The following is a 20,676-nucleotide window of genomic DNA, read 5'->3' as shown; positions in this document are numbered from 1 at the left end:
TTTTTTTTTTTTTTTTTAAAGGAAAAAGCACACCAATAGACAGGCAGGCCTGTTGGTGGTCTTTGTGCTGATAACTGGTTTGCTTGACCACTTACTGCTCAAAATGCAGCTATACTCACATTGAGAAATCTGCTGCGCATCAGTTTTGAAAATCCAGGTAACTGATATGGGTCAGGGCTTGTGCAAAGTAAGATTTGATCACTAGTCTTCCAGTTGTAAATGCTCACCTGCCTTGCTGTGGTGGGGGAGAGGGTCTCTCTAGATTATCAGTCTAAGTAGTTTTTTCCATTTCAGTGCCAAAGCATCTTACTGATGATGTGTGTTGTTGGAAGTCTGAATTGTGACATTCCTAGTGACACCCAGCTCTCGATAGGCAGATATTGTTCCAGCAAATGAGCGAAGCATTCCAAAGAACATGGATTTGGAAAACAGCACTAAGCTGATGAAGATTCAACTACCTGCGGCCCCTGCTTGGGTACAGCTACTCAGGTGCACAGGATAAAGCAGTGATTCTCTTTTTTACTCCCCTGAAATACTGAGGTGACAGGAAAAATAGTGAGGGGCCTTGCACGTTGTCACAAGTAACTCGGAGAGCTTTCTTTGCCTGTCCAGCTTCTGAGGCTTCTAAAAGTAAGCTGTTGCAAGTGCGGGATCCTAAAGAAGATGGGCAGGAAAGAAGAAGAAAGCTTCCAAATCTTGGCGGTAGATCAGGGTAGAAGAGGCCAGGCTCATAATGTTGTGCTTTCCGTCCCTGCCAAATAGCTGCAACAGAAAGGAAGCTCAACTGCTTGGGCCTGGCAATCTTAACTAAAGACATGGGGGAAGATAAACGTGGAAGGATGAATAGTACTGGTTTGACTAAATGTATTTTGGTGCAACCCTCTGTGTGGCTCGCGTCAAGCCACTTTAATAGTGGCTGACTCAAGCTATGTGGATCCTGGTAACGCACAGCTTCCTTGGTGCTATAGCTGCTGGGCAAGATGAATGAAAGCACAGTCATTCCTGTATAGTAAGAGTAACTTGAAAACTGTAGGAGGGTGAGTGGCAGCACTGTCGTAATTGCCTATGTGTCCTGAATAACCTCGAGCAAGTCTCATCGTCCTCATAACCTAAAGCTCTGAGCACTGGTAACCCCTAGCCAGTGCCATTGTCTAGACCATCAATTAAACGAATGCTTATAAGTAACATGACTATTCCTGTCTAAGCTACTTCAGCTCCAGCAGTTGGGAAAAGCATTAGGTTGGCTGTGGCAAGTAAGCACCAGATGTTTCCTTGTTCTGGGTCCACATGCATTCTGATTCTTGTCTTCACCTCCACAACACTTGCTGAACCTGCTGGCTTCTAACGTCACAGCATCTAGCTGTGACTGCTGGAAAGAGAAGCTATTGACTGCCTCCAGCCCACTTGCATCTTTTTGGTGAATGAATGTCCCTGAGCTGCAGGCAGATTGCTGCTCCCCAATGACTTGGTTTTGCTGCCCAGTGGATCCGTGCTCTTTGTGCAAGGAAGGTGATGACTGCTCTGAAAACCATGCTCGGGACTTGTTTTTATTGTACACGTTTAGAATGTGCCACTACTGACTCTATGATGAAACCTAAATAAAGTGGGAGACGTGTAATCTGAACCTGCCTGGGTGCTGCTGTCTATCTCTTTTGCTGGTGGGTTGTTCCTCACAGCATTGCTGCCTCGCATATGTGGGGTTAAGGAGCAAGAGGCCTGTTTTGTCAATGCAGTTTAATGAACTTTCTTCTTTCCCTTGGTACTAATTAGCCCTCATTCACAGCAAGCCTGTGCAGCTTGGAAGGGCATCTTTGACAGGCTGTGAACTTAAATCCTGTGGAGCCCCTTTGTAGTCTTTGCGGTGCTGGTGCAACTCTGGAAGTGATTTCTTGGTATCAAAGTGTGCCTTAGAACTGAGCTCTGAAGAAATCCTTAAAAATGGGGGGGGAGCACCTACCATGCTGGAGGATCCCTGAGTCTCGAGTCGGTTTGGAGTAGCTCAGAGGTGTGAGCTCCTCCATTTTAACTGGCGGGGGGGGTGTTGACTCTGAAGCAGAATGACAGCACTGTCCCTCTTAGCAGTGTCAGTTCCACTCAAGCAGCTGAGATACTATCCCAGGACCTCAACCTGCCTCCATGGCTGCCGGAAGAGCCAGGTTCCCCCTTTTCTCCTGCTGGAGATGCAGTGCTCTATGCCAAAACCTGCTGGCTCATTCCAGACTGAATAATCCAAGGACCCTGGCTCAGCTCATTTCATGCATTTTCTTTTTCAAAGTTCTTTTTCCGAAACTTAAGTTATCACGGCACCTGCCCCTTCCTGCAGCAGTCTGCTCCACTACTGCGCAGTCTTGGTTATGCCGTCTGGGACACCAGAGTTGCCCAGATCTACTGTCCCCGGAAAAATCCTACTGATTCATGAGATAAGTTCTAACACTATCCCAAGACATTGCAAAGTGCATCAGAAACGCCACTCACTAAAACCTGAGTAGAACAGTGTTGTGTACATGTGCCAGTCCTGGGCTATTGGCTGGCTTGTGCTTGGGAGAAAATGTGTTTAACTGAGGCTAACACAGCAGTGACGGATAACTTGGGTCCTGTGCATACTTGACCATGTCTGGCTGCAGCAAAGGGGCCAGGGGGCTGGGGAAAGGGGATACCGCTGTTAAGTACTCTGACAACGTCCAGGGCATCACCAAGCCGGCCTTCTGCCTCCTGCCTGGCCGCGGCAGCATGAAGCACATTGCTGGCCGATCTTGAGGAGACCCATGCTGGGGTGCTGAAGGTCTTCCTGGAGAATGTGATGCTGTCACCTACACTGGCCCAAGTGTCAGACTGTGACCATTGTGAACACGGTCTATGCACTGAAGCACCAGGGTTGCACCCTGTATGGATCTGACAGCTAAACTCTCAGTATCGAAAACCAGTAAAACAATTGTGCCTGATCTGAGTTAGCAGCTCAGATCTGAGCCCTGGGCTTCCCTATGGGAGCTGTAACCCCAAGGAACCTTGTCTTCAGTCCTGTTTTAACTGGTGCTAGGTAATGGGGGCTATCCAGTCTAGTCCATGCACCTTCTCGGCTAGCGTAGATGAGCCATAAGCATGATACAGCTACACTAGTGGCTTTCTGCCTGTGATCCAGGAACACAGCAGGGCTCTGCGCACAACAGGCCAGTCCCTGGGCTTTGTTATTCGCTTCCTTTTTGGATGCTTGCTCTTGTTTAATAAAAAATATACATCAATATGCTAGTAAATGGTGATCTCCCTGTTCCCATTCCTGACTGGGCTTCCTTTGATGTGAGATTGCAATGGAAGGGAGAAGTGGACAGAAGTGACTTCTTGGTAAGCAGGTTTGTTGTATGCTATGATAAAGGCAACCTCTGAGCTTGGGCCTGTACATGGGGTGTCTGCCATGGACTTAGGAGCATCTGAAGCCCTGGGCTGGAGGGTCTGGGGAACAAGACCCTTGCCAATGGTAGCACCACATGGAGCTGAACAACTGAGCTCTGCTCAGTTGATGGAATTGGGAATTGATTTGGGCCCAGACAACATTTATATTCATATATGCTTATAGTTATATATCTATACGAGAGAGAGAGAGATGGATCTATATAAGGGATACATATGTGTCTATATGAGAGACATGTCCATATCTGGATGTCTATTGGGTCATGTGGGCCCAAATCATACATATCAATATACCCATCTCTCTTGTATATGAGATATCTCTATCAGTATCATATCTATATAGATCTCTCATATCTATGAGATCTATAAGTTTCTCATCTATATGTGAGATGGATTGATATATATACACACACCTCACGTCCATATGTGTCCATATGCACTTGTCTACGTAAGAACACGTCCACATATGTCCATATGCATGTGTCTGTATATGGAAGTGTGAGAGGTGTGTGTATATAGAGCTCTCGTGTGTATATGTGTGTATGTATATGTATAATGTGTATATATATAGCTCATAGATATGACAGGCCTATATAGACATGCTATAGCTCAGTATGTTGATAGCGATATATTGATATGTATGATTCGGGCCCAAATCGCCCAATATAGTGATTCGGGTCGAGACGCATTTATAAATACATAAATTGTATAAACACATATATAGACCGGGGGGGCGGGGGGAGTGGCCGTGCTGCCTTGCAGGGACCGCTGGCACTGGACCGCGCCGGTCAGTCCGCAATCCCTCGCTGCACGGATATCCCGCGGTGCCCTTTAAGGCCCCCCGCCGCCCCGGTTGCACTTACCGCCGGGACGCCCCAGCCGCGTGCCTCGCGAGACGCCGGCGTGAGGTCATCGGTGCGCGCCGCGCCGCGCGTTCGCACGTGCGGAGCGCGGCGCCGAGCCCTGGCCATGCAGGGGGACGTGGAGCGGCGGCTGATCCAGTTCAGGGATGAGGCCGGCCAGGCCCTGGGCTGCCCCTTTGACGCCCCCGTCGACATCACGCCCGACAAGCTGCAGCTGCTCTGCAATGCTCTGCTCCAGGAGGTCTGTGCCAGCGTGGGGGCACAGCTGAGCTGGGGCGACGAGCCCCACGGGACACCACAACCGCTGCTTTCACCCAGCGCCAGGGGACGGGCACAGGGCGCACCTGGATCTCTGACCTCCCTCCCTGGACAGATGCCCCCGCCCCTGCCGGGGAAGCGCGCAAGGTGGGGACGAGCCGGCATGCTGGAAATCTGCCCCCGTCTCTTGTCTTCCAGGAGGAGCTGCTGCCTTTGGCCTTCTACGTCCAGAATGCCGAAATCGTCACGTCGCTGGAGCAGACGCTGGCGGGGCAGGCGGTGGAGTCGGAGCGAGTCCTCGACGTCGTCTACCAGCCCCAGGCCGTGTTCCGGGTGCGAGCGGTGACGCGCTGCACCAGCTCCCTGGAGGGACACACGGAAGCCGTCATCTCCGTGGCCTTCAGCCCTACTGGAAAGTAAGAGGCAGCAGGGCAGGATTACCCAGGCCTGGTGCTGGGCTGGCTGGCGAGGGGAAAGGAAGAGAGCGCCTGGCCTGGGGGAGGCGCCAGGAAGCAGCCCCGTCCTGCGTGCCGCCCTGAGCCCCCACGGGCTGCGTGTTGCTGTTGCAGGTACCTGGCGAGCGGCTCTGGCGACACCACCGTGCGCTTCTGGGACCTGAGCACAGAGACGCCACAGTTCACAGCCAAAGGCCAGTGCAGCAGGAGGGAGGCCGGGGGGTGGCCCTAGGCACGAGGGGGATCCAGGGCAGGGTTTGGGGGGGTCCGCCAAGCAGGTTCCTTTCCCCTGGCTGTGAGTTCAGGGCTTGGAGCAGACTTTGGTGATGGCACCCCCATGGCATGAGGAGCCTGCAGCCCGTGAGGTCCCTGCTTTGCTGCGCCCCAAGCGGTGTTCAGCAGTGGTTCCCCTGCCCGCCTGTTCTGGAAAACACTCCCGACAGGCTCGCTCTGTCCCGGAGCAGGGCATGGACGTGAGCCGAGGCAGCCTGGCTGGGGCAAGTGCAGGGAATGCCCCCTGCCCTCACCCAGCCCTTGCAGGTGACTGCTGCCTGCCCTCACTGCTGCTCTCTCCCCCTCAGGTCACAGGCACTGGGTCCTCAGCATCGCCTGGGCTCCTGATGGCAAGAAGCTGGCCTCGGGGTGCAAGAACGGGCAGGTGCGTCTCAGTTCTGCACTCAGTCGAGTGCTTGTTCCAAGAGTGCGGGCAGGGGGAAACGACCCACCGCAGAGCAGGAGACATCCCCCCTGCACGGTCCAAGAACCAGCCTTCCCAGCACGCTGCAAACGTGGCCGCGCACAACAGCTGCCTGCTGTGCAACTTGATTGCTGCATTTAGTCTTCTACCACCATTGGCTCTTCTGCCTTGAGGCATCCACTCGCTGCTGCAGGGATTGGGAGTAGTCCTTTGGTGCCTTCCTCGGTTATCAGCTGTGGTCCCTTTGGGCTGGGAGGGTGAAACTGATCCTGTGCCACGGTGCCTGTGGTTGGTGACCTGATGGCCTTGCATGCTCTGCTCGCCAGATACTCCTCTGGGACCCGGCCACAGGGAATCAGATCGGCCGAGCGCTGACGGGGCACTCCAAGTGGATCACGTGGTTGTGCTGGGAGCCGCTCCACGCGTAAGTAATGTTCCAGCCGTGGCTCCTGACTTTGCTGATCGAGAGAGGACATGCTTCTGCCATGGCTCTCCCCAGTGCCCTGGCTGGGAACAGAGTAAGCGTGTAGGAAAAGAGATGCTGAAAAGCGGGCAGTGTTGGAGGACAGGAGAGGTGTGGGCAGTGGACTAGACGCTAGGCTGGAGGCAGGAGACCTGGGTTGGAGTCCTGGCTCTGCCAGGCATGCTGGGGGCCTGTTTCTTGTGCTGCATGACGAAGACTTAGGACTAAAATATGCCAGGGAGCTCCGGTTACCAGCTGGGAGTGGCAAGCATCTTTACGAAAGCTGGGAGCAGGGATGTGAACTCAGGCCTTCCTCCCTGTCGCAGCTTTCCCACATGAAGGGGTTTGGAGGGCTGAAGCTGGGCTTGCCTCCCCGAGTTGCCCCTCAGTCCAGGTGTGCCCAACCCCAGCGCAGAGTAGGGAAGGGGAGGGGGAAGACCACTGTCTGCATGCCGATGTGATGTGGTCCTGCCAGTGCTGAGAGCTCCCTTGGGGCCCTCCTGCTCCCCCGGCTGCCTCAGCCATCCTGTTCATTTATCATGCAGTTCTTTATGTGTGGATCTGGTGCAGATGATAGTTCAAGGCATGATAGAAATGCCCTGGAGCAGAGCCCTGCCAGCAGAAATCCCGGGGGAAGCTTCAGCTGTTCGCAAAGAACTAACTGGATTAAAGGGAACGGATGGCGGGGGGGAGGTGGGCAGGAAGAGAGGAAATGGTTCCCTCGGGCTCTCTGGTCTGCAGCTGCCTGCACTTGTCCCTGCTCTGCTCCTGTCGTTGTGGAAGGGCCCAGCCCTTGGTTTCAGGCTTTGCTCTTCCACTCCCTGATCCAAGTGAGCTGCAGCCAGGTTGCAGGCTGTACCTCCCAGGTGGGCCCTGCGATGCCAGCTGCTCGCCCACCATCTGGTTCAATCTGTACCCTTAGGAGCCCAGTCTCTCTCCCTCTCTGGCCATGCCCCCTTCTGCCTATTTTCCCCCCCGTGTGCCTGCCTGACCCCTGGCCCCAGGATATTACTCTCCTTAAGAAGACCAATGGTTTGTGCTGCTCAAGACACAGCAGTGCTGCAGGGCTTGGCCAAGTCCCATTAGTGCACCTCAGGCACGCAGGAGTCCTTCCTTGCCCAGCTCAAAGTCTGCCCTGGCGCTTGGCACTTGTACGTTACTGTGGGGGGACAGACTTAATCCTGGCTCCCTGCCCAGTGCCCTTTGCAAAGCTAAAGGAGCCACGAGCAATTTGCAATGTGTTGCTGAACTCCTGTTGGATTTGTCCTCCCAGCTCGATGGCCACTGGACTGGGCTTTTCTGGGGGGTGATTGGAACAGAGCCCAAGACTGTCCATATGTCTGGCTTGCAAGGTGCACGGGCCTACTCCCCAACCATAGTCTTGAGCGCCTTGTGCTCCTGGAGCCCAACTGGGCAGAGGTATTAGCAGAGCATCCTGCGACATGTCCCAAAACACGTTACCCCCACAAACTGATGTGTAATGACTGCCCGCTGCTTAAGAAAGGAAGTGAGAAGTCCCATGGCCAGCTGATGTGGGAAGCAGTGGGAGGTTGGTATTTCTGTGTCAGTAGGTGGGAGGCCTTGCAGTGGTGCCCAAAGCCCGCTGGGAGCTTACCCCTCACCAGAGAGGCTGCTGCTAACATCTAGGAAGGGCACAGGCTACAAACTGACCGCTCCCCGAAGGAAGTTGCTCTCTGGGCCTCCTGTCTGAGCATCACCCAGCCGCCTTCTCCTCAGCTGAAGATCTCGCGTCCTTAGAGAGCCCTCGCGGGCCCTTGTGGGGAGCCCTCCAGCGCCGTGCTTTGTCTCCCCTCCCCAGAAATCCAGAATGCCGCAACCTGGCCAGCGCCTCCAAGGACGGCAGTGTCCGGATCTGGGACACCCTCGGGGGCCGGTGCGACAAGATCCTCACTGGGCACACGCAGTCGGTCACATGCGTGAAGTGGGGCGGAGACGGGCTGCTCTACTCCTCTTCACAGGACAGAACCATCAAGGTCTGGAGAGGCCAGGATGTAAGTGTGCTGAGCAGGCTGTAGATGCCAGGGGTCACGATCAGTGGCGTCTGGACAGAGATGCTGCCTGGGTCCTATGGTTCAGCAGTGCCCTGACTGGCCGGGCTGAGGAGCTGCGTGGGAGGGTTGGAGAAGCTGAGGCATGGGGGGATCGTCGTGGGCCTGGAGGTTTCGTGGCCTGATGAGGCCCTGTGAGGGCTGATGGAAGAGGGGGCAGGGAGCTCCTGCATTCATCCCCCTCTGAGTCCATGGGATCACTTTGCTTTCAGGGGGTGCTGTGCCGCACCTTGCAGGGCCACGCGCACTGGGTGAACACCATGGCTCTGAGCACCGACTACGTCCTCCGCACAGGCGCCTTTGAGCCTGCCCAGGCCTCTGTTAACCCACAGGATATGAACGGCTCCTGTAAGTGCATTTGCCTGGTGGCAGGCTGGGGTGGGTGAGGGGGCGGGCCAGGGCACTTTCCTCAGGGCTGCCGGTGCCCAAAGTCGACCTGAGTGGTCCCAGTCCCCTCCCTGCTCCTCTGTGAAATCATTAGTAGTGGCTTTCCCTTCTCTGAGAGCCTCACGCTCTGCAGAACTGGAGGCCTGCACACATGCTGTGCTCTAGTGCTAAAAGTGCAGCCTCCTCTTATGATCCATGTTGGAGGTCTGAGAGGAGGCGAGTTCATGCCCCTAGATTTGTCCCCTTTGGCATCCTTCCTGGGTAACACCCCGAGGGAGTAGGCTCCATCCATACAGCCAGAAAGCCCAGCTCTGTTGTGCCCCTGTTTGCCATCCCACGTCTAATTCCCTTTCTCTGCTCATGCTCACAGTGATGGAGCTGAAACAGAAGGCACAGGCCAGGTATGACCAAGTCAGGGTAAGTCCGCGGGAGGAAAACCGCCCCGTGCCGTGCTCTGTAATGTTGGTACCAACCAGCACAGAAAGAACAGGCTGGGGCTGGCTCCCTCCTGCCTGCTTTTCCCCCTGGGGTCGGGTGAGCTCCGTGCTCTGAGGGCACAGCCTGCGTACCGCGGTGTGGCACTGAGGCATTTCGCTTGCTTACTGCAGGGTCAGGTACCAGAGAGGTTGGTCTCGGGATCGGACGACTTCACGCTGTTTCTGTGGAGCCCAGCAGAGGACAAGAAGCCGCTGGAGAGAATGACAGGCCACCAGGCCCTGATCAACCAAGTCCTCTTCTCGCCAGACACACGGGTCATAGCTAGTGCTTCCTTTGACAAGTCCATCAAGCTCTGGGAAGGCAGGACAGGAAAGTAGGTTCCTCCTCCTCCAGAGGATGCTCTGGGGTGCTCGCTTCTCAGGCCACATTGCCACTTGCAGGTTACACACAGGAGGGAATACAGCATGGAATCAGCCGAGTACAGTCAGTCTTCTCCTCAGCCTGGTGCACAGCTTTGCCACTGACTCACTGTGCCCTTGGGCAAGTCCCTTAATCCCCCTGTGCTGTAGGCCTTGTTCTTAAGCTGCTGCACAGCTCCACAACATCAGTGCCCCACGCCCAGGTGCCGTCCTACTGGTTCAGTGCCAAGATGCCCAGCCCCTAGTGCTGCAGGTGAAGCTGTAGATGCCCCAGTTGGAGACTGGGGTGTTGGTTGGGCGCACCCAGCATGCTTGGCTGCTGCAGTTGCAGAATGACACAGTCTTGACTGCTCCTCCACCCTGCCTGGCTGCAGGTGAAGCCCTGGAGCCCAGACACCCCCAATCTAGCTTGCCATTTCCTTCTGCCATTGTGTGGAAATTGTGCTCTCTGGGGAGTGGCCGCTCCTTTGTTCTGTGTCTGTGTGGCATCTGGTACGATGGCAACGTTATTTGGGGTCCCTCAGTCCTCCTGCAGTACAGATGATATTCCAGGGTTGGTTATTCCTCTGCATAGCGTGGGCGGTTATATGGGATAGCAGCCATTATGGTGCCTGCGGCTGAGACTGGGCTGCCTGGTAGTTGGAAGAGCATCTCTGATGGATCTTGAAGGAACAATAGAGGAGGATTTAGTATCTCTTCAGTCCCTGGCTGCATACTGGAGAGTGGCCACAATGGCACTTGTACACAGTTGAGAAAGGGCTAATGAACTATGTTACCAGCTGGGGAGGGGCATGGGTGGTGTTAAGCCCATCAGTGGGAGAAGTGCTAGACAGTTTGGAGCCTGTTGGCCTTGCTACAACCATGGGTGAGCCGTGTATTGCCCATCTAATGGGCGTGTGTAAGTACAGTGTATGCCCGCAGAGAGGTACACCATTTGGGATGAGGCCTGTGTGCCTGACTACCCAACCTCGCCCTCCCACCCTTCCCGCTGCAGGTATCTCACCTCGCTGAGGGGCCATGTCTCGGCTGTGTACCAGATTGCCTGGTCAGCGGACAGCCGTCTGCTGGTGAGCGGGAGCAGCGACAGTACCCTCAAGGTGTGGGATGCCAAGATGAAGAAACTGGCCATCGACCTTCCTGGCCACGCTGACGAGGTAGGTCTGCCCATCATGGAGGGCCTGGGACATGCCCACTCTGGAGAAGGCAGAGGCTCAGCTCCCCTGCCTTCACCATAAGGCCGGCGGTAGGGGGAACATCTCTACTCTCCTTTGATTGTGGCAATAACCCAGATCTCTGCATTGCTAGGTGTTTGCAGTGGACTGGAGCCCTGATGGACAGAGGGTGGCAAGCGGGGGGAAAGACAAGTGTCTAAGGATGTGAGTACCAGCCCCTCCAAAACCAGCACTTCCCAGCCCTCCCATGTCCACACAACATGAGTGTAAATGCAGCCTTTTGCCTCACTAAATTAACTGTGCTTCATTATTGTCACCTGATGGCAGCACTGAGCAGACCCAGCTGAGATTAGGGCCCTGCACGGTATATATACATCCAGAAAACAGACCTTGCTTGCAGTCTGGGTAGACCTGAGTTTTCAGCTGATTCTGCCCATCTTGGCTCTGCATCGTGGTGGTGGTGGTAGGAATCCCGGCCCTCCCTGAGCTCCCAGGCTGCTCTGCTGGGGGCTCACTGGAGTTCTTCGCCTCCCACCTCTCTGCCAGGCTTGCCTTTCAGCCCTGATACAGCCTGCAGGCCTGCGCTCTCCTTGGTACCACTGTTGTCCTCATGGGACCCTGTGTTCTTTCCCTTTGCAGATGGAGAAGATAGGAGGTGCCATGGAGAGAACCTGCCAGGTGGAAGCTGGCCCCTGCTGCGGCCCAGTGTGTATGGCAAGGGCTGCTTAAGACAATCTCATCTTCTGCCTCATACACGTGTCACTCACTCAGCTCTAATTTTTAATTAGGGAAAGTTTGACTTGGATTTTTTTATGACGCAAAGACCTTTCTTTCTGGATCCAGATGACTCTGTTCCTGATTGTTAATGTGCCAAGACCTCTTAGAGCTGCAGATCCACTAGCTCTGTTGGGACCCCTGAGCCCCCCCAAAAGGCCTGCTTTCTCAGGGGAGAGGGGTGCAAAGATGGAGCCTGTTCATGCTCTTTGCCTTCGTTGTCAGCAAAGCCTCCAGGGACCAGAGCATTCAGTGTGGGCAGAAAAGGTGGGTGTCCCCACCTGACCTTCAGCAAGATGAAAGGGGGAAATCCATCGTATTGTCTCCTGGCAAAATTCAAAGCTGATGTTTGCCTGGGGCAGGTGTCTATGTGTGAGTAGTGTCTCCTGGCTGCTTTCACTGCATTGGAGTGGGGGACAGAGGAGGTTTTGCACCTTGGCTGGTAATAATTCATAATGGGCTGCCTGGAGCATTGTTTGTCAGTCAGCAATACCCCACCTGCCTCAGTCCGGGGAGCAGGCTTCTTGCTTGACTTGTGTGTGTTCTGCACCAGGGCTGGGAGGACCAGGTGTGAAATGAAAGCTGGTGCCTGCACTGCATTGAGTTTCCAGTCTCAGCTGTTACCTGAGAGCGGAGAAGTGAGGGCATTTGCTTCTGGAAGTCAGTGAGTCTCCCAGCCCTGCTAACACAGCTTGGCTTGGGTGCAGAGGGCTGCGGAGAAAGATAAAGCAGCCTGCTGTTGTTTCTTTTCCATGCAGCTGGGGATATCTCTGGGGTGGGATTGTCTGGTCCGGTGCTGTTAGGTCAATGGCAAAACTCCCCCATCATGATGCAAAATGATTGACAAATCAGTTGGAGCACAGGGCTGTATCTCTTCTGTGGACACACACTGTTTATACCTGCGAAGTCTAAGAACTGGGTGAGTCCAAATATGACTAATGATGAATCAATCGTGTGCTGTCAACTCCTCTGCAGTAATTGCAATAAATGTGCAGTAAGGACCAAAGCGTTCTCCCTCCAGAGCTCTTGTTGGGGTTTGTAAGTGGATAGTTTGGGTTTATGGTGTTTTATCCATCTCAATGGGGGAACTTGGCATGGCTTTGTGCCCAGTGGTGGGACTCCTGCCTAAACATCATGCTGCTGCAAGGAATGCTGACAAGGAGAACAGGAGGTCAGGACAGTAGCCTAACCCAGAGCAGCTCGGGTCCCTGCTTTCCCCGTGACAGCCTGGGCATGGTGTTTAGGCTTTCATTTCCCTGAGCTGTAGCTGGGAATACTCACTTTTTTCCTGCCTCACAAGGGTATTAAGAGTGGATAGGGGGTGCACAGATGCCAAACCTCAGGGAAGATGCAATGCCAGAGTTGCCAAGTTGGATTGACTTCTGCTGCAGCAGATCAAGAGGCCCAGAGACAAAGGGTTGTTCTGAGACCTGAACTACAACTGGCCCCCAGGGCCCCAGGTCAGCATTGCAAGGCACCTTCCTGCTCCATAAGGGGATGAAGCATCTTTGTTGCACAGCTTCACACCACCCAGAAAGCAGTTGCTTAGAACAGTGTTTCCAAGTCAGATTTCAAGTGAGCGCTTAAACACCAGCCCAGGCTCATGGGGCCTCTCACATGGTACCTAGCTCGCTGCTTTCTATCCAGCAGAGGTGGAGATCGCTTCTGTTTCACCAGCCCTACAAAGCTGAGTTAGTTAACGCTGTGAGGCTGTGACTGTCTCTTGGCCCCAGTCGAGCCTGGAAGATATTGGAACCTTCTGGCTCACTTCAGCCCAGCGCTAGATGCCTGACCTCCTGAGCAGTGAGTCCGGGCAGAATAACTTTCCGGCTTGGGTTATACTGATTGCTGTGTGTTCATCTTTCATTAATGTCACTGGAAACGTGCTTGTAATTCTACAGGCCTGAGTAAGATGCTTTTCGAGCCTCATGTGCTGCTACCACCGTGGCATGGATAATTTTCTTTGAGCTGTTATACAAGACCGAGACCAGGTTTCATTGTTCTGGAAATGACCACCAGCCTATCCGCTGCTCAAAACCACCAAGCAGAGCAGAAGGTTGGAACAGAAGGTTACTTATATAACGTGTATTGATATTAGAGAGTACCAGCAAACTGCTGTACCTCTCAGCATATCCCTCTGCCAGCCGACTCGCCTCACTCCTATCTGCACAAGATCTTCTGGGAAGAACTCAATATCCTGTACACGGTTTGTTAATATGCTTCCTGCAGAGTCGCCTCTCACTGAATTGTAAGGCTGTGTGTGCTGTGTCTGTCTACAGAAGCAAAGCAGTTCGCACTTTACTGATGTGAAGGTACGGTGGTTCAGAGGCGCAGCTAATAACCGTCTTTCAGTCTGTCTCGTCCTAGAGATGGAGTCAAAAATGGCGAGAGAAAAGGATTCTCACAGTAGCCTTATCTTTAAATGTTAGCCCAGTACAGAGGAGGGGAAAGCCCACACCAATGATCCTCAGTAGTTATTGAAGGCTTTGTGCTGTCCAAGAAACCAACCTGCCTTCCACCTTTCCACAGGAAGTGGCATCCTCCTCCTTCTACAGACCAGTAAGTAGAAGTGCAGCGGAAGCAAAGGCCTCAGCCAGGATAAAAACCCCGAGGTGACTTCCTGCTCAGTCTGCCCAGCTGCATTGTTCAGGGGCTTGGTTTTCCATCTCTAAACAGAAACCAGCTTTTTCAGTTGAGTGAGGTGTGTGCCTCCACTTCCTGTCCTAAACATACATTGTGTTGCTGTGGTCACCTTCTCTCCTGTCCTCTGTCCCAGGGGTTAGTATTTAGTACCAAATCGAGTCCACATAAAAGTGGCTTCCATAGCTCCTAAACACGGGCACATATGGCTGCTTTTATAAAGCTCTCATACAAAAGGATGGGCTGACCGTATATATGCATTCCCTGAAACATGCTGTTTAATTTGGCATTTTAGCCACATGGTTGAAAATCCATCTCTTCATGCTTATTTACTTACAAGATAAACTGGCAAAAAACCCAAACATTTTCTAAAATCCAAATAACCCCCAAAACAACACTAGGGTTTTTCCACTTGCACGACACCAGCATCCAGGTGAAATGAATTCCAGCCTTTCCCCCCAGTGGTCCTTAAAGATGGCCTGGCACCTCTTAGGAGAGGAGGAGTGGTAACCTCAGTCCCTTGGCCAACCTTCAGCTTGAGTAATTTCTGCCTAGCTGAATCCCATGCCTCAGTTTTATTTGGATAAGGCATTCCTTGTTTCCTGTCTCCAAGCGTTCTGAGGTTCTTCTGTGCACTGCTCACTAGCGGTTGCGCTCCACTCTAGATGCTGCTGCCTTTGGGGAAGTGGTTACAATCTGCTTCCTCATGGTCAGGTTCAGTCAATAGTTATTCAGAACTTTTGAAAACAAGGATACAAGGTGCTAGACATTGTCACTTCTAAGTGCAGGTGTGCACGGCAAGTGTGAATTTTGCTCTAAAAACTCTGCCTTTGGAGTCCTTGATGGGTGTTTAATAATCAAATATATTTTTAAAAGAGGTACTTGAAAATACACATCTGGCTGGCGAGCAGATTGATAACATCATGATAATGGATGTGCTGAAATACTTGGTTCTCAAAAGCTGGTGTGTGGTGTGAATATCTGTATACGTTACTCCATTTGCAGGTCTCATTTCATCCCTCTTATTCATTAAATGTGCTACAGTTAAACAGCTTGCAATGGAGATGGTGTTCTTTAGATAAATACCCTTTTAAGTGTGTTTAGCTACTATGGCGCTCTTACTACAAAGATCCCTCCTAATACCATCATGTAATGATGTTTCAGTTCATACCGCCATCAAACTCATTAGAAGTGCCTCATTAAGGCAGTACCTCCTAATGACATGTGCTGTGTCTGGTTCCTGAGGAGGACAGGCTAATGAGGACGGAGAGGTACTCTGCTCCTCGGAGGAAAGTTTTTGGTTTCTGCAAGAAAAAAGGTCAGGAATAATTAAGGGGGGTGGTAAATGGTGAAAGCATCTGTTTCTCTCAGCCATGAATCAAGCAGTCCTCCACTGTGGAGACTCAGAAGCCAGATGTATAGTGGTCCCCTGATCCTTTGGTCAGGTTTAAATAAGCAGGGCCTTGACTCCCACCTGATTAACATCAGTGTTCTGTGATCTTCTCACCCAGGCAGAATTGGTGGGGAAGTGATTTATCCTTGTCTGTACAACTCCACCTTCACTGGATACAAAGGTGAGTAGGATCAGCTCATCCCTTGATTGTATTCCCAGGTAGTTATCCTGAGGCCCATGTGATTTATGGTTTAGGGGCAGCTGGGAGGAGTTTGTTGGTAGGCCATTAGAGACTATCTTGACTGCTCTGGAGGGGAATTAAAGCTTCTACATGGTTTTTTTTGTAATAGGAGACCATTGTAATAGGAGAAATTTCTTCAGCTCCTAATTTTAAAATTTTGGGGGCAGCTGACTAATTTGGTTACCCCAGTCAAATCTCCCAGCTGCCCCTGTAACTGGAGTCTCCTGCATCCACCAATGTCCCTCGTACCTTTGGTCTTTTGCTGAAGCTAACTTACCCCCCGGATCTTGTTGTGAAGACGAGCATGGCAGGCAGGTGGCTAATAAAGCAGCACAATTGGCGTTGAGAGAAATGTAGTGATTTACTTTTGACCCAGAAGGTGTAATTGCTTAGAAATTCCTGGAGCATGTTTTTCTCCACAAACATAACTTATAGCCCATTTGAGCTGTCTTCCTTACAAGCTGGCTGCGTGATGCAGTTTCTGGGAAGAGGACATAAGTTGGCACTGGGCCGAAGGATGGTGGCCTTGCATGCAAGAACCAACGGAGAGGAATACATGACTATTCCTCATGGGAATGAGTTTCTGAATCTGAGCATCTTGTTTATTAAGCTTGGTTTTGTCTATTTAAGCATCTTGTTTATTAAGCTTCCCTGATTTGATTTTGAATTTGAGCTTCCCCTGGATATTGAGAAAACAGCCTTTTGACGTACTAGCAGCACCTGACATGATGGTTAAACACCTATTTAGGTTTTGAAAATGTTTTTAGCATGCTAGGATCTTGCTAGGTTTTTCTTTGCTGACTTAAGTGCTTTGGTCCGTTTTCCTGGCTAGTTCTTGTTTGTTTGCTCATTGCTGTGGTGGCTTGGAGGTTCATGACACTGCAGAAAGAAAGGTTTTGAAATGTAAAACTAAAGCCCTTTCTCTTTGATACTGAATCTTCGTATTAGTATTCTATAGCGCTTCCACACGCTTAATTATTTGCAAAGTCCAAGGTTTGTCCTCTGAAATTGATGGTGGGATATATTGTTGTATTGGTTGTGTCACCTTTTTGTAAAAGGCTCTAAAAAGACTTGAGCCACAATTCTGAGGCTCAAGGTAGCAGAGGCAAAGGTAATAACTGTGGTGTGCATTCAGGTAATGGGGATTAGCAACGACAGAACCACCCCGGTGCTTACTGCTTGGTTGCTCTTTAGAGACAATGAGGTTGGGATGGGACCTCACGCCATATGAGAGGGAGCTATGTGGGACCTGGAGCATGACCGCAGCATCAACAGCTGTTTTATCCCATGCACCACGTGATGCGTACGATTGCTTGGGTACTGCCAAAGGCACACGGGGCAAAAACTCAGGTGGCGCCTCTCATTCCAGCATATCAGCCGTCAGCTGGGAGGCCGGCATGCCAAAGGTATGCAGCACGGCAGGGTCAGTCGTGACTAGTCTCAGTGTGCAGTGAGAGAGAAATGAGCCTGAATGAGGAATTTGAAGGAAAGGGAGCAGTGGTGTGGGGAAGCTGCTCGGAGCAAGAGGCAATATGGTAAGCAGAAGAGAAATGGAGGTGGGAGCAGGGTTATGCGAGGGCACAGTGGTGAAGGTTAAAGGCTTCATGTGACCAACATGTGTTTCATGACGTTTGCAGCTGCAACAGTCCCAAGACCCATTTCCACATGCCCAGGGCACAGGCTGGATGATGAAGAGCTCCCTGCACATTTCCAAAGGGAGGGTTAGGTCATTTAAATTGAAAATGGTGTCCCTGATTGATAGCATTGATACACCTTAGCGGTATATATGTGTCTCCATCCCTTGCTTCTCCATCAAGTCCCCTGGGTCAGATTTGCACTTAAGCATTGTCTCGCTAGCTAATGGAGCGGAAACACAGCTGAGAAATAGGAAGCCCCGTGATGCTGTACAAGCCACGTTTCTGCCCCGGCAGGTAGACAGGACAGGATGACCTCAGTCTTCCCCCATTTCTAGCGGCTACGTGGTAATCCCAGTCCCACCGCTGACGCGTGCTGCCAGTGGGCAGATCGATTAACTCTGCCTCCGTTGCTCCTGCTTTTGCTTTCCTATTCGTGCTCTGGCCTTGCCTGTGCTTGGAGAAATGGCCTTGGCACTGACTGCAGTGGTCCGCAGGAGGCAAGGCCAAGCAGAGCGCTGGGCAAGGAGCAGGCAGGAGCACGCTAACCCGTTCGCCGGCATTGAACACGGTTTGGGCCCATCAGCATGAGCATCTACATCTGTTTTTGACGTCCTAGCAGGTCCCAGGGTATGCCATAAACTGCGTCCGACTGGCGCGGCGGGGTCACTCCTCAAAAATACCGCAGGGTTGCAACCTCCGGCTTTGGGCGAGCATCACTGAAACCTAGTGTAGGCTCAAACCCCAAGCCCCTGCGGCCTGGGGTGGGTGCAGAAAGAAAGGGTGCAGGGTACCGCCCTGACAGAAACGCACCCTCGCTGGGGCATCGGCCCGCTCTCCTCTGTCGCAAGCAGCATCCATGTCCCCTTGGCATGACCCGCGGGGGTCGCAGGGTTTTTGTCCGCTTCGCGCTCCTGAGTGCGCAGGGCGGCGAGGGGTGCCGACACGCCTGGTGCTGAGGGGAGCACAGCCCCTGGGCTGTTGGAGGTACGGGCCCCCAGGAGGGGCTGCCGAGGGCTCCCCTCACACTGCCCCAGGCCTATGCTCTGGGGCTCACAGACGGGAGGTGCCTCACCCCGCGGAGGGATCCGGGGGCCCGGCCACGCCACAGCGAGGCTGGGGGCCGGTGGCGAGGCGGACTCTTTGTCCGGCGGCGGAAGGAGCGAGGCGCTGGGAGCCTGCGCGAGGCGGCCTACAAAAGGCGGCGGGCGGCGCGGAGGGCCCGGCAGTCGGAGCCGGCGCTGGCGGCAGGCGGAGGGGGGCAGCAGCGGCGGGGGCTGGAGCCGGCCTGAGATCAGCCTCCCTCCCCCCGCAACCATCGACACACCTGCCTCCGGGCTCGGCCACCATCCGTCTCCCCCATGTAGCCCTGTCCCTCCCCCGGGCGGCTTCTCCCCCCTCCTCCCCATGCCCGTGGGAGCCCCCGGGCCCGGGGGGGCCTGCGGCATGACAGCAGCTGCCCCCTCCCCCGGGGGCGGCAGGCAGGAGCGGGCCCGGCTGCGCCCCGTCAGGCGGGGGTCGCTGCTGGGGCTGTAGGAAGGATCCCCTCCCTCGCCCCCCGCCTCGGCTTCTCCTCGCTGCCCCCCTCCCGCCGGGCTTCATGCCCCCCAAGGACGATGGAGGTGGTGGGGGACTTCGAGTACAGCAAGAAGGACCTGATCGGCCATGGGGCCTTTGCCGTGGTCTTCAAAGGTCGTCACCGCAAGGTAAATGCGGCCCCGGGCTGGTTACACAACCACCTCTCCCCCCCCCCCTTGCCCAGCAAGGAGAAGGGACCCCCTTCCCTGGGGCACGGGGGGCTGGGGAGCAGGTTGGGGACGTGCGGTTGGGGGCATGGGGTTTTCAGCCCTGGTTTGCAGCTTTTCGCACGTTAAAAAGCAGAGCTCCACCCATCGACAAGTGTCCTGGCCATCCTGCTTGGCCCTGCACCTGGTCTCCCATGCCTCGACTTGGACCTCCCCTTCTGGCTCTGCTAGGGGAGGAAAAGATCGGGAGCTCTGCGAGCGAGTCGCACGTTTGCGGCAACCCCGAGTGCTCCCACGCCGAGCCCTTTTCCCAGGGGCGCCCAGATGTGCCGGCTTGCCTTGGGGATTTCATCTCCGTAGCTCTTTGTTTTGCTGGAGGGACCCGTGTTTGTTTTGAGTCGAGAACTGGAGACCGAATGGAAAATTGGCCGCTTTGGGATTGGCCGAAGATTTCTGAAATGTAAAGGTGTCTGGTTTCCCAGCCTCGCCTTCCCGTCTCCCCAGATGTTCAGTGCCCCTGTGTCTCCTTGCTTTTTTTTTTTTAAATTTTGGGGTGCCTGGCACAACTCCCTTCAAGTGCTGCATTTACAAGTAGCACCCCGCCTCTACGGGGATCTAATTTAGAGAGATGGTAACAAGGCCAATAGAAATGTTTCTGCCATCAAATCGGCACAACTTCTGTTTTAACAAACAACTCCACCCCCTCCCCTGGTTTGCAGTGCAGACATTGATTGCATCATTGAGACCCTGAAGCTGGCAAGCCTGGAGGTGGAAGGGAAAGTGGCTCCAGTGTTGACTGCGCAAGCTGAGATGACAATTTAAAGGCAGACAGCCCAAACTGGATATGCCCATTGGCTCCAGCTTGAAAAACCTCTTTGATTATGAAGATGGGATTTTTTTTCTTGTGTCTGTTCATTTTAGGTCTCTTTTTCCAACCCAAATCTTGTTTTGCTTAAAACCCCTGTTGTGGTTTTGGTGACCATGTGAAAAGTCAGAGTAAATACAAATAGAGGTCCCTCGGATTTGGTTGACAGGTTAGCAATAGCAATGGGGACAGGTGAGAGATTCTTTCATAGCTTCCAGTCTGTTCATTTAAAGTAGGCAGTAGTGGAGAAAGTACCACGTTTTTGTTTTGTTTTTAAAAAGGTGATTTTGTTTTGCAGAAAACTGATTGGGAAGTCGCCATAAAAAGCATCAACAAAAAGAACTTGTCCAAGTCACAAATCCTGCTTGGGAAAGAAATCAAAATCTTAAAGGTATGGTAATTTTCAGTGCCCTTTTGCAAAGCTGCTGTATATGAAAGATAACTGGTGTTTCAGTCCAGCCTGTAGCATGTGGTTGGCATTATTGCTGCAAATGCAGGGTTTTCCACATGTATGCTTCTGTTAGTTCTGCCAAAGCCAAGAATTGAGTATGTCCCTCAAAATAGACTGAATTGTGGTTTCAATGCTAGAAATGGTCCCATAATAGGATTAAGGCACATGGAGGTGTAGGGCTTTTGGATAGGCTGTGTCTGGGCAGAATCTGTTGTATGGGCAGAGGATTTTGTGCTGCAGGCTTTCAGTCTGGCCCCCTTCAAAAGCACTGCATTTACTGAGAATAATGGGGACAGGTAACATGCAC

General features: G+C 53.0%; 2 protein-coding genes across 2 annotated transcripts in view; both read left to right on the top strand.

The window, feature by feature from the left end:
- Positions 1 to 4,337: 4,337 nt before the first annotated feature.
- NLE1 (notchless homolog 1) lies at positions 4,338 to 12,415 on the top strand. Its single transcript, XM_019545737.1, has 12 exons — positions 4,338 to 4,509; positions 4,725 to 4,942; positions 5,096 to 5,175; positions 5,563 to 5,639; positions 6,005 to 6,102; positions 7,961 to 8,153; positions 8,423 to 8,558; positions 8,968 to 9,014; positions 9,206 to 9,408; positions 10,449 to 10,608; positions 10,760 to 10,830; positions 11,266 to 12,415. The coding sequence occupies exons 1-12, from the start codon at positions 4,375 to 4,377 to the stop codon at positions 11,276 to 11,278; spliced, it is 1,431 nt and encodes a 476-aa protein (XP_019401282.1). The 5' UTR covers positions 4,338 to 4,374; the 3' UTR covers positions 11,279 to 12,415.
- Positions 12,416 to 18,553: 6,138 nt separating this feature from the next.
- ULK2 (unc-51 like autophagy activating kinase 2) overlaps positions 18,554 to 20,676 on the top strand; it is a 53,587-nt gene continuing 51,464 nt past the window's right edge. The window contains exons 1-2 of the mRNA XM_019545730.1: positions 18,554 to 19,014; positions 20,217 to 20,309. Of these exons, the coding sequence (XP_019401275.1) occupies positions 18,925 to 19,014; positions 20,217 to 20,309 (183 nt within the window). The 5' untranslated portion in view covers positions 18,554 to 18,924. The remainder of the gene's footprint in view (positions 19,015 to 20,216; positions 20,310 to 20,676) is intronic.

The sequence above is a fragment of the Crocodylus porosus genome, unplaced genomic scaffold (assembly GCF_001723895.1).
Source record: "Crocodylus porosus isolate Cpor-Errol unplaced genomic scaffold, CroPor_comp1, whole genome shotgun sequence".
In the NCBI taxonomy this organism is placed as follows: Eukaryota; Metazoa; Chordata; order Crocodylia; family Crocodylidae; genus Crocodylus; species Crocodylus porosus.
This window is presented reverse-complemented; position numbering and strand designations above follow the sequence as displayed.

Coding starts and splice junctions, on each gene's coding strand:
- NLE1 (XM_019545737.1), top strand. CDS start 4,375: ATGCAGGGGGACGTGGAGCGGCGGCTGATCCAGTTCAGGGATGAGGCC. Junction 8,154..8,422: donor AGGTCTGGAGAGGCCAGGAT/GTAAGTGTGCTG, acceptor CTTTGCTTTCAG/GGGGTGCTGTGCCGCACCTT. Junction 9,409..10,448: donor TGGGAAGGCAGGACAGGAAA/GTAGGTTCCTCC, acceptor TTCCCGCTGCAG/GTATCTCACCTCGCTGAGGG.